Source organism: Trichoplusia ni, chromosome 21 (assembly GCF_003590095.1).
Source record: "Trichoplusia ni isolate ovarian cell line Hi5 chromosome 21, tn1, whole genome shotgun sequence".
NCBI classification, from domain to species: Eukaryota; Metazoa; Arthropoda; class Insecta; order Lepidoptera; family Noctuidae; genus Trichoplusia; species Trichoplusia ni.
In genome coordinates, this window is record NC_039498.1 from 4,020,396 (window position 1) to 4,034,133 (window position 13,738).

Genomic DNA, 13,738 nt, shown 5'->3' on the forward strand with positions numbered 1-13,738 from the left:
ATTCTTCCAGACCAACTTCTCCACTTTTATTTGCTAGGCCCTGCATCATTTGCTCTCATACTTCTGGGTTCTCTTCGATCATCAGCATCATCGGCAAATCTGAGGTTTGTGTGAGCTCCATTAATTTTCTACCCTAAGAGGTCCCAGTTTATTTGGTAAAAGATACTCTATTCATCGATTCTAAAAATTCTTGCTTAAGATTTCACTAATATACGCAAGAAGTTGCATGCAACAGCTAGTACTTTTTATATATTTTTTAAAAATAAACAATTATAAACTATTATTAAAATGTTTTAAAAGTGCTTTGAAATAATGGTTTTATTTTTAAAGACGACCGATTGTTTACTAGCTCTCAAATTAATAGATACCAACAGAGTTTGTAGAAAGTTACGAAAAAAGCCATAAAGCAAGTTAGTCAAACGTGCTTTTTACGTAACTGTAACGGTTGACGAAAAAATGATAATTCCTATAGATATTCTATCGTATTATATTCAATAGCCTTTGTTAATAAATCAGCTATCTTACACAACAATATTTTTTCAAATAGGACTAGTAGTTAATGAGATAAACGCGTAAGCAAACAAACTCATTAGCTTAATAATAATAGTATAGACTGCCCGCGACTCCATCCGGCTTCACTTTTTAGCACGCCGTGGTTCCCATTTCCGTGGGAATACCTTCCCCCCCCCCCTCTCCCTTAAAACCAAAATACCCAAGAATCGCAGAAAACATATTTCATTATTTACACTCAATATATTTTAAGCGAAATCTCAAAGTCGGAGTCTTTTCTAAGCAAAAGTTTCTTCATAATCTTTGACCCCCTAATACCCCTCCTTACAAGCCTTACCCTTTTTTTTGAAATTTAAAAGTAGCCTATGTCCGTTTTCAGGCTTTAGACTAATAATTACAGTAATTTTCGCTTGAAATACAGATATACTTTATCTTATAATATTACTATGGAATATTCTTTGTACATACTGTAATGTAAAATCAGATGGTGCAGCAATTTAATAACCCACATGACAAATCATCTTTAGCAGAAAGTCAAAGACAAGGATGTAGTAATTGGCAATCTCACTTGACAATCGGATTTGGATGTCCCAATTTACCCATCATCAAATGCAACATAAGACAGAGCAAACACTCTCTTGATTAAGTTATCAATATACCTACCCTTAAATACCGCTTTCATTTGAGACCCCTCTCGAGTGTATTTGCAGACATTCGGTTATTCTTCCCCACTTTCAACCCCCACAACTTTTTAAACTTTTCTACCGATTTTCATCAAACATGCCTAAGAACATTTGCACATTGCACAATTTTTTTTTTTTTTTTGCTTTTATTTTATTTTATTGTAAGTATAAACTTTATGCAGGTATATGTTAATTGTAGTTTCTCAAACTGGCGATTTGAGTGAGATTATTTGTTTTTTTCCCTTGCTCAGATCGATCTGGTACTTTCTTCAAAAGGCCAGTCCAAAAAATACCGTGCATTGGTTTATACATATCTATTCGCATTGAAATTGTCTGGACTTTAAAAGAGACTGTGACCCCTTGAGTTTGTTTCGACATTTCTTCTCAGGGTAGTCAGATAGGAAATGTCGACTCCAGCGTTCTCTAAAAAAAATAAGAAGACATGTAAAAGTGATGATATATCCTACTTACAGAATAAATGATTTCATTTCATTTCATTTCACATAAGTCACGTTTAATACAAAAAATAACTAAATTGTTTCAACCGTTCGGGAGCTATGATGCCAGTGACAGACAGACAGACCCGTCAAACTTATAACACCCCTCTTTTTGCGTCGAGGGTTTAAAACAAAGCTGTTAATTTGCGTGTTAACAGCCGACTTAGCCATTCCCTTCAATTTGAACTACTACTACTTCAATCAAAACATTTTTTTGAATAAGCTGGTCTACACGTACTAAATTATTTGTTTAAATATGGTTGTTTGTGGATAAATAATTTTATTACTGGCTGTATCTAAACAAGGCAACCTTATTTGAGACATTATTGTCAAGTCTGTGTCCAGAGAGGTAATTCTTCAAGTAGGACATCTCATTACTTTGACATGATTTTTTTTAAGAACGCTGGAGTCGACATTTCCTATCTGACCCCCTAACCCGAGAATTAACGTTTAATAAATTCAGGAGTCGCTCCCTCTTTTAAAGTCTAGATAATTTTAAAATGCGAGTATCAATGCATAAACTAATGAAGACTATATCTTTGTACCGAACCTGACACACAACATAACACTAGTGGCACTAACAAAAGGATAGGCAAAAAATAACTGAAGTCGAAAATTTGGGACTACTACAAATCATTTAAATCGTCGCAAATGTTTATAGAACGACTAATCTAACATAACCCACAAAGGGCACATCTTCTAACATTTTGTCATGACCGTCTTAAATTGACTTTTCTCAAATGCGCGCCCGCCTTAAGACGACGTGAAAATACGGGAGCACTCCACGTTTGAGCCCGCGAAGGCTAAATCGGAGTTGCACTTCGCGACACGCTTAGCTTTTTTCATTGATGTTACTCTACCTACCCAATTTGGCAATGTTTTGTAGAGCCATCTGTTAAGCCAGATTGTCACCAGCTTCCATATTTATATCTCAAGTGCTAAAAGTACACCATAGTGTACTACATTTTTGAGTAGGGAACCCTGGATTCTCTTCTAGCATTAGGCCAAATTAGTATTATTGATGATGATGTCGTAAGTTACTCGTAAGAGCTTAGTTAGATAGTCCCCGCTGCCCATCACATTTTGTGTCCTGTTGTCCTAACAGATTTGTTCATATTAGAGAAAGTTTAGCGAAAGTAAACTTAGCTTTAACAAGAAAAAACAAGAATGGAAATAACAAGAGGAACATCCCTTTAAACAACTCTGAAGTTCTAAGTAGTACTAGTACCTCTCTTTAAATTGTGATGCTAAGTTCAAGACAAGAAACTCGATCGTTCATAAAGGGTCACGGTAACATGAATAAGGTGAAAGTTTTGTTGGGAATCTAAACCTTCAATAATCCCATTCATGCTCTATTCTTTGCTGATTTTACAAAATATATCCGTCAAATAATTAAAATAATGATGAAAATTAAATAAAAAAATTGTAAAGTTTTTAAATTAGGAATTATTACCTAGAACTATAGATACGGTATAACGTATAAACTATATGGTAGCTAAATTAGTCACAATAACCGCAGCTACGATTTATCAGCAATAGTATATAGACAACTGATGTAAAAAAAAAAACATTTTCATTGAAATGATTAGCTTTCAATTCGTTCAAGATTCTTTTTTTATGTTCTGTGATAGGGTTATAAGATATATCAAGATAATAATGACAAGAAGTGCACCACTAAAGTGGCCTTCGCGTATATTTAATTCTTATTCTACCATTAGGCACTTTCATAGCCTATCATTACATCAAATCTGCCAAATGCATCCTTATCCTTACATATTATAAAACAAAGTCCCCCGCCGCGTCTGTCTGTCTGTCTGTTCGCGATAAACTAGAAAAGTACTGAACGGATTTTTATGCGGTTTTCAACAATAGATAGAGCAATTCTTGAGGAAGGTTTTAATGTATAATAAGTTTAGGTTTTGTGTAAACTGACGATATTACAACGATATTTTATGACTTAACTGACGTTTGCAAGTATAGCACATAGACAACACAACAAAATCAATCAGTCTCTGTAACGTAATCGACGTGAGAGGTGTTACCATACAAACACGGAACAACAAAAGTAAGTACACAAATGTTTAGAAACTAAGTTTTTTTGTATTAAGATGCCGTTCGAGTTTGTTCTTTTGATATTTATAGCATTTTCTTATTATTAAACTCACTATTTAAATAGCTTATTTTATATTTGTAAGTATTTTTTTACCAAAAAATTTAAAAATAAAATACCGCCGTAATACGATACAAATTTTGAAGATTAATCCTAATACGGTGGTATGACTCCGAAATAGGAAAAGTACTGGTCATGTTTAATTGTTTATAACTTTCAATTGATTAACTTATTCAATTAGTTTCAAGTTTAGTTGAAATAATTATTCATCACATAACTTAGAAACCATATTCTGTGGTATGTGTTCTTAATTGGAAATCTAGTTAAATATGAAAACTGTCGAGTAAAAAATGTTAGTTTCTTAGAAGATCCAAAAATGGGAAGGTGTATTTTGATTTATCACAAAACATTTATTTTGTATAAATTTTGACTTGAGTTTTACAAATCTGAGCCAAAAAACTGTTAATGTTTGATTAGGCATTTTTACTCTTTTGTTTATCGAAATATTTATGGGTCAGAATTAGGATTATCGAAAACATGAGTAGTTTTCCTATTACGGCGGTAATTATTTTCAGGTAACTCCGTGTAGGGTTCTAAGATCTCCTATTACGGTTCTATTCATTTATCTATACATTTAATAAATCTGTAGAAGGGTCAATTCTGTACACTGAAAATATTGAAAAAATAAACAGCAGCGAGTGACCAAACCCAAATATGTGATTAAAATTTATTTTGTCTGTCTGTATGTTCAGGCATCACGAGAAAAATAACTGTTCGATTTCGATGAAACTTGGTATAATTATACCTTATTTTTCAGTTTTATCCATAGACGTTGTTTTGTAGAACGGAGGGTGCTCGGGAAAGAGATTTAATCCCTCGAATACCATTGATTCTCAACAATTTTCCATTTCAATTTAAGAGAATACAGTTTTGTGTAGCTTTATGTTACGCCATTACAATAAATAAGGCTCAAGGTAGGCCCTAGGATTTGCTGGCGTAGATCTTGCAACTTTACGTAGCTCTTTCCCGTGTGAGCAGTCCAAGATATCTTCATGTTCATATTCCGGACGAGCTCACTAACAATGTTGTGTATGCTGAAGCTCTCAATTAAATTTCTGTCGCATTGTCACGATCACTTTTTTTTATTTTTGCAAGCTTTTTGTTACTGTCAGTAATTTACTGCTACATGCTACTTATCAAGGTCAGAATTACTATGAAAAAAATACTTCCTACAGAACGCGAGCTCGACAACAGTAGCTCAATAGTGGGATCTCCTTAATTATTATAGGCCTGGCCGTATTTGGGTCCCATACATATTTATAAGATGTCATTGTCAGAGTTACTCAAAATGGAAAAATGGAAATAATTCATTCACCATTAATTTGATTACGCAATTTAATAAAATCAATTTTCAAATTAAATAAATATTATTTGTACGGAACTTTAATGAATATAAGTACTGACCCTCCGTATTAGGAGCCGTCTACCGCAGTAATAGGATCAGAGCAAAATTTTACCTCCGTATTAGGGAAAATCGACCAGACTATTTAAATATTTCTTTAAAATAAGAAATATCATCAACAGAATCATAGTCTCAACAGCAATGCAAAATATAAATTCCACTTTTAACGATATAATTTTTTTCCACCTTTAGAAATACCTACAAATTCTTATTTTTTATTCTTACTTTCAAATGTTGCGAAATACCTCCGTAATAGGTGCTTTTACCTTATTTGATATATTAATAACTTATAAAAAAACGGCCTGAAATTAAAGCAAAGGTATGCTAAACCCCCTTACTCTGCGTTTATAAGATTATTGGATTTGCCTTAAATTCGCATCCACAAAGTCAGTTTAAGTTAATCATTGGTCCCTGCTATATGATGCCGAAAAAGTGTCGTCTTCGAAAGAATCAAAAGTAATGTAAATTTTTGATTGACTATTTTATTCGTTTACTAGCTTTCGCCCGCGACTTCGTCCACATGAAATAGTCTTCCGGCAGAAAAGTATAGATAGCCGTGTCCGCGACTCTGATCGCTAATCTAATCTGTAACTCCTTGCTGATCACACCATTCTCTCTGGAGAGCTTTCACTGGCTCGAGAAATTCAGGCACTCACGCTCATAAAGTTGAATGGAACCTGAACCTGAACCTGCTCTCTCTGTAACTGTGACTGAACTTGACTGAAGCTACCGTACACTTACGAAATCTAAGTGTCTACTTAAAAAATAAAACTATCCAGAATAGCTCCAAAATTAAAATCTAAAAAATATATAGGTAGGTAAGTACCTAAACTACGTCTAATAGTTCAAACGGAATAAACTTATTGACACTTAACCCTTAACCACCTAACGTCGGTCACAGTGACTCCAGAGATTATGATTTTTTGAATTACAACGTTATAACGCGAGCGATTCGGCTGTGAGTACATGTACCTTCTCCCCACACTCTTCAGCACGCCTCGTGCGCTCGACCAATACATACGTGCCCTCGATTAAAAAATACAGGTAATTATATTTTGCTTGCGGTCGTGATGACCGACATTAGGTAGTTACGTGATTATTGCTGATTTTGGTTATGTCTGTTTTTTTTTTAGTTTTATATTGTCAAAACATACGGAAAATATTGAGAGATGGCTAGAAGATAGTGATTTAGATACCGACAACGAAATCAACGTGCCGAATGAAGACTGCAGCGATATTGAAGAGGTACCAGTTTAACATTACATTGAAGGTGATTCTGAATCTGATTCAGAATGTGAGCTGAATTGGTGAAGATATTCCGCTTGCAAGTTCCAGAATCTATTTCGGTAAAAATCATTTTCGTTGGTCTGCTTATCCGCGAGTATCGAGATCGAGAACTATGCAGCACAACATTATACAGGAGCCACCGGGTCTCGAGCAAAAAATATGTTTGACTTGTCGTCAAAAAAATTTAATTTGGACCATTTTCAATTTTATAAAAATCAAGAAGTAATTTAGATTTTTATAGATTTGTGATGTTTATAATAATTATAGGTAATAAAAAAAATTGATTATATTGTCGACTTTAATTATAGTTCCTACTCTGATCTCTATTTTTGATAACTCTGTTGATTTTTTTGAAAATTACTTTAGTGAGTAATAAGTGTTGATAGTTAACATGAAAAATGATTATTTTTAAATTGTGTTTGTATTTTTGTAATAAAAATATGTCACAAAATATGATCAGTATATTATTTTTCTCAAATCGATGTTGAATTCGTAAAGAAACACGAAATAGTGTAAGCGGTCACTATGACCGATGTTAGGTGCTTGCGTTACTCTAAAACACGTTAGGTGGCTAAGGGTTAAAATAATTGCTAAATAAATTTTAATTTATAATTAAACAAAAATAATTTTTATACTTATGTAAAAAAATATATCCAAAATTATGCTTATATTATTATCTACACAAAACTATAAGTTATAAAATAATATAGGTACTAAAATTAAATAATACTTCTAAAACAACTAACATCCGTGCCTACTGTTAAAGTTTAGAAATTAAAGAAAACTAACTAATAACTATTTCATACAATAGCACCAAAACAAATCCAAAAATAAACAATTAAATACTAAGAGTCGCGCTCATAAGTAAGGTTTGGTTATAACAATTATTGTCTGTCAATAAGGTCGAACACCAATGCATGAAGCACGCGCGCGGATTGTGCCGCGAAGTGCATCGAGCGCGACAACCGATACACAAAAATAATTCTTATAGCATGATTCAGTTTTCACGCGAGATAATTTATTAGCGTATTACATCTATAACTTTGGTTTTTCTGTACCGATTTAAATGATTCTTTATTTATTGAATAATGTTATATAATAATGTTAAGTTTTATTAATAAGGGATGACTGAAAGTTTTGTAAACGCGAAAGTAGATTAATCAGAAAGGTCATAACTGCTTAGCTATAGAGTAAGCAACTCGTTCATGGGTCAATGTATACGTTTCTACAACAAGCTTCCCATTCATGTTCGTAAGCTACCGAATAAGAAATTTAAAACTTTTATTAAATTAAAACTATCCGGAAAAGGATATTACAAAATATCTGACTATCTTACTGATAAAAACGCATGGGATTGAGCTGATCGCTAATAGAGCTGTCTATTGCTGCCCGGTTATCTTCTGCATGCTGACATGTGTTTTGCATTTTGCATATGATACGTTTTAATTAATTGATGACATGTTTTGTGCTTTTGCATATACATTTATACAATTTTTGACATATTTTGTGCTTTTGCATATAATGTTTACCGAATTATTAATTTTTTTTTTCAATCTTTTTTGCTTTTATTTTATTTTATTGTAAGTATAAACTTTATGCAGGTATATGTTAATTGTAGTTTCTCAAACTGGCGATTTGAGTGAGATTATTTGTTTTTTTCCCTTGCTCAGATCGATCTGGTACTTTCTTCAAAAGGCCAGTCCAAAAAAATACCGTGCATTGGTTTATACATATCTATTCGCATTGAAATTGTCTGGACTTTAAAAGAGACTGTGACCCCTTGAGTTTGTTTCGACATTTCTTCTCAGGGTAGTCAGATAGGAAATGTCGACTCCAGCGTTCTCAAAAAAATAAGAAGACATGTAAAAGTGATGATATATCCTACTTACAGAATAAATGATTTCATTTCATTTCATATCAGATTATTTAAATGATAAAAATGCTTGGGATTGAACTGCTCGCTTATACAGCTATCATTATTTATGTACATAATTATTGACATGTTTTGTGCTTTTGCATATAATCTTATACATATGTGACATTTTTTGTGCTTTTGCATGAAGTTATTTTTGTTAATATTAATTATTATTTGATTTAATAACATGCAACTCATTTGCGTTATTATTTTTTAAATCTTTTTTATACATTTTTTTTTGTAAGTATAAACCTTATGCAGGTATATTATCAATTTATTAAAATACTCTGCATTAGTTTATACACTCGAATTTGAAAATTGTCTAGACTTTAAAAGAGACTGCGACCCCTGAGTTTGTTTCGACATTTCTTCTTAGGGTAGTCAGCTAGGAAATGTCGGCTCCATCGTTCTCAAAAAAGACATGTAAAAGTGATAAAAAATATCCTATTTACAGAATAAATAATTTCATTTCATTTCTATATGGATTTACACGTATAATTGTGAGTCAACCATAAAAGACAGACATAATATATGTTGTCGAGGAATATTTTTAACATAATTTAAAGGAGGACATTTCTGTCATAAATGATTTCTGTGTAGCTTTAACCAATAAGGCTGCACGCGCGACGGAAGCTTAAAAAATTGAGTAACTTCTCCCGTTTTCCTACATTTCCCTTCACTGTTCTGCTCCTATTGACCATAGCGTGATGAAAAGTATACTATAACCTGCCCAGGAGTATGAAGAATATTCGTACCAAGTTTTGTTAAAATCCGTCGAGTAGTTTTTGTTTCTATAAATAACATACAGACAGACAGACAAAAATTTTACTGATTGCATTTTTGGCATCAGTATCGATCACTAATCACCCCCTAATAGTTATTTTTTAAATATATTTCATGTACAGAATTGGCCCCTCTACAATTTTATTATAAGTATAGATTTATAACACAAAGTCAAAGGAGACATCTTCATCCCCGCCAAAGTCGGGAAACGTGCCCAGAAAGGCTGGCTGCATTGCCACCTTGTACGGCAATGCTAATTATTATTATTTGAGCAAAATATAGACCAGCCTTCTGATCATGGGTAGAGTCGAGCAAATGCTTTGCGAGTTATTTTAAAAGAATTCATGCAATGCACCTGGTCCACATGTCCTGAATGTTTAAACCAAAAGCGGCTCAAAAATATCAATATCATCAAGGTTTAAAGCCATTATTTGACTGAAACGGTTTTAATAAAATAAATTAACTTCATTATGAAGTTATTGCAAAAATTCCAATGTATTTATTTATTTAGCTATATGAAATATATTATTATAAATAATTAAAACAGTTCAATTAGCGTTGCGGTTGAAATTTATTCAAAATTTGACTAAATGTGACTAAATATAAAAATATAAATCTGTTTAGTCCGTCAGAAAGATTTCAAGTAAATATTGCCATACTAAACTTTAATAAAAAGGCAAAAACAATTACAAAACAAGCTCGAAATTAGCATTTTCCCAAACATTCATGTAGGTATATAACATAGCTCGCGTCGGATAAAGCATTTATAATTGGGATTAAAGTTTTCATGATTTAAGTAAATTAATAACATAGTAATATTTCCTTTAACTCGAAAGTGTATAAAGTGCATTAGACAACGGATAAATATACTTATAAATTTCTAAATACATACATAATCGTATGCTGCAACATATGGAATGCAAAAAATGATTGAGTATTAATTATTGGGTATTGAGTAATCTGGGTGCATTTCACCCAGACGCAGAACGAATGATCGCGCTCATCACACATACGTTTACCCAGACACCTCCGATAAAGCAGTCAGGGCCACAAATCACTAGATCTACAGGCCAATTAAGGATCGTAGGTTATTTTAACTTCAATTACTATTACTTTGGCAAACGGTGTATAAATTTCATGCTAGTAAACTTCAAAGAAAGATAATTGAGTAGTGCAAGCCACATTCTCGGGTTTGATTCAATAGGACAAGAAATTTTGTGATCTGCAAGGCCAAGGGCTTGATCTACTACGCTCAATGAATGATTAGAATGAGTGTGAAAGCCCCATTCCCGAGGGGAATAAAATTCCTTGCCGTGGATAGAAAGTTAGCAAAAAAAAATATTGCGACTAAATTTAAGTCTCTAAAATTATGTTGTTGCCCGAGGTCCAATATTGGTAAAATTGATTTTCAAAACTTATTATCAAATAAATTTTAAATACAAAAAGCAGCATACAATAGTTTTTTAATTCCCTATTGTTTTTCAGGTCAATAGCTGGTACCGTTAATTTAATCCTAGACAAGGTTACCGCCTGGCGAGGTATGACCTTGACCTTATAACTTTATTCTAACAAATATAAGAAAAAAATCTTTAAAAAATCTATTCGCAACTTACTGGTAATGTGTTAGTAGCCATCTAAATCTTTTTCTTTAGATTCAATTGACTTATGAAAGTTCACCAAATGCTAGTGTCAAAGTGACGTCTAGTCACCGCGGACTCACAATACAAACTGCGCAGTGACATGGAAATCCTTTTAAAGATTATTTTGTTTACATTCAAAATCTTAAAAATTACATTTTAATCACAAAAAAATACGTAATTTTATTATTTGTCAACTTCAGGACTTACGAGTTTAAATCTACATGAGATAAAAAAACACTTCACAAAAAATTGTCTATTCGAAAGCAGGCAAAACTACGACTATAAATATGTATATACACCAAATCTATTACAGTAATATTAAACGTAAAAACTTACCCGGCGGTATTGACAATAATCACAAAGCATTTCGAAATCGAAATTCGACGCGAAAATGAGAAATGAGTTCGGAAAACGTGAACTTGCCTCGAGCACCCGATGACGACTGAGCATCGTGATCAGACATAGTACATGGCCAAGGTTACCCAGCCCCCGTCCCACGCTCCTCAGGCATTTTAGTACCGTCCCACACAGCGTATCGATCCAAAGCTCTAACAACATTTTTAGACAATTTAAAACATATTATGCAATTATTAATTATTACATTTTTTATTTTTTTAAAGATTTTAAAAGACCCGGTACAATCACTAAACTGGCTACTAATGATATCCAATTTAGTTGGTTGGAATTTCATTGGCTAAGAGCGAGAAAGTCTCCGCCCCTCAATGGAAACGTAGGCTTATTGTATAAATATATGATGAGTCGAAAGCTAAGAAAAAAGCCTATTTAACCGATTTAGTACAGTACATGATAAGGATAACATTAATTTACTCGACAACTCGACTCGACTCGGCAACTCGACTTCAAAAAGTAATTGTTTTTTGGCAGAACCTTATTTCTTTTGTGAGTTATCACTTAGTTTCTATAACTATATTTTTAATCAACAACAACGTATAGTGACCTCTACCGAAAGTTCTTGTGGAAGTTACGTTTCCTCAATTGCGATTGTATTTTAGTTTTGACTGCACGGATAGCCGAGTGGTTGAGGTCACCACGCCAAACTCACTATACGCGACGTGTCGCGGGTTCGATCCCCGCGAAGGACAAGCATTTGTGTGACCGCCGAATGCTTGTTCTGATCTGGGTGTCTTGTGCATGTGATTTGTATGTTTGTAGAACCTCCCGCGACACAAGGATTAAATTCCTTACTGCGGGAGTCGTTTTTTTTTAATAAAATTCAAGAATGAGTTAAAAACTGTATTGTTTTAATTTGTCAAACAATTTACATAACATACATCTTTCAAAAGGATTTTTTTTACTCAGAAGTTCGTTCGATTTTACACTGTCGAACAGGCAGTGTAATTCATACAATTCACACAATTTTAATCGATAAATTGTACAATTAAAACCACATCAATCGAAATTGTGTCATGGTCGGTTCTTTGTATTCTTAAATGTATAATGTTTCGTATTTTTTTATTTGATCGTCACTCAATTCCGGTAAAAGGTTAGTTGATGTTTGCGAAACATAAGACGCGCCTGCCAAATGCATGCGTTGACACACTAATTCTGTGATAATATATTTTCATTCAGTCACTTTTGTAGGAAAAAATCGACAGCGTATTAAACAATGTGTTTTGTAAGCTACGTCTACAAAAGCTGCCTACGTAAGTTTCGTAGCCTTCGTAGCTCGTAGCAAGAAACTTGGTTCATATTATGTTATTATTTTTCAACTAGTAAATAAAATCGTATCAAGGTTGCAGTACAAGCCTGTTCATTTTTCCTGTAATCAAGCTTCGCGCCTAGAGTAATATGACTCTGAGTTGAGATCCCCGTGATGGTCGTAGCCAATAGGAAATTGCGGTTCTTTTTACGATGGCCGTTTAAACTCAGTGCAGGGTTAAGATATTTATGATGTGTACTTATATATGTTTTGTATGTGTGATTGAAGGTTTGTTTACGGTCTTGTTTATTGCGCCTGTGCGAGCTCCCAGGGCCGCAAGGCGAAGGTCGAATAACGTAATTGATTACCTTTCAACTGAATATTGAACCATTTTTATACTATTTCTTTCAATGACTTGAATATATTGCAATGCCAATTTGCTCTTCGATGGGGTTTAGCGATTACGATAAAATTTTATTTGTAAGAATTTACGGGTAATAAGCGTTGCTTCTTTTTCTCGGATTTTTGTTTTATTTATTTATGAATTGACTTATACCCAGCATTGGCTCATTTATAAGATTGTTATAGGCTATATTTACCTGTAGATTTCGATACACCCTTAGCGTGTACGTATCTTAGTAGGTAGTATTATTTTCTACATTGTGAGTAATTGCGTTATTGAGGAGCTCGTGGCTAAGCTATAACCGCATAAGTGAATCGATCAATCGATCACAGGTTAAGCTATGCTTCCGTAGATGGGTGACCATCTTTGTCATTACGAGTTCCTCCGTGTTTTGGAAGGCACGTTAAATTGTGGGCCCCTGCTGTTATTCCTACACCTTTGACAGTTGTTACAGGTAGTCAGAAGCTTGAAAAGTCTGACAACCAGTCTAACCAAGGGGTATCGTGTTGCCCAGGTAACTGGGTTGAGGAGGTCAGAAAGGCAGTCGCTCCTTGTGAAACACTGGTACTTAGCTGAAACCGGTAGACTGGAAGCCAGCCTCAACATATGTAGTTGGAAAAAGGCTAGGCCAATGATGATGATGAGTAATTGCGTATTTGCGCTAATATCGATTTATATGTTAAGTCTGAATAAAAGTGGTCTTTCTAATATTATAAACACGAAAGTACGTATGTGTGGATGTTTGTTCCTCAAACACACAACAACACAGATAGTTTAGAACCGGGATT

At 33.6% G+C, this 13,738-nt stretch overlaps 1 protein-coding gene across 1 annotated transcript in view; it reads right to left on the reverse strand.

The window, feature by feature from the left end:
- The window catches only part of LOC113504307, a 33,578-nt gene extending 21,698 nt beyond the window's left edge, over nt 1–11,880 (reverse strand). The window contains exon 1 of the mRNA XM_026886564.1: nt 11,224–11,880. Within this exon, the coding sequence (XP_026742365.1) occupies nt 11,224–11,445 (222 nt within the window). The 5' untranslated portion in view covers nt 11,446–11,880. The remainder of the gene's footprint in view (nt 1–11,223) is intronic.
- Between the last annotated feature and the right edge of the window lie 1,858 nt (nt 11,881–13,738).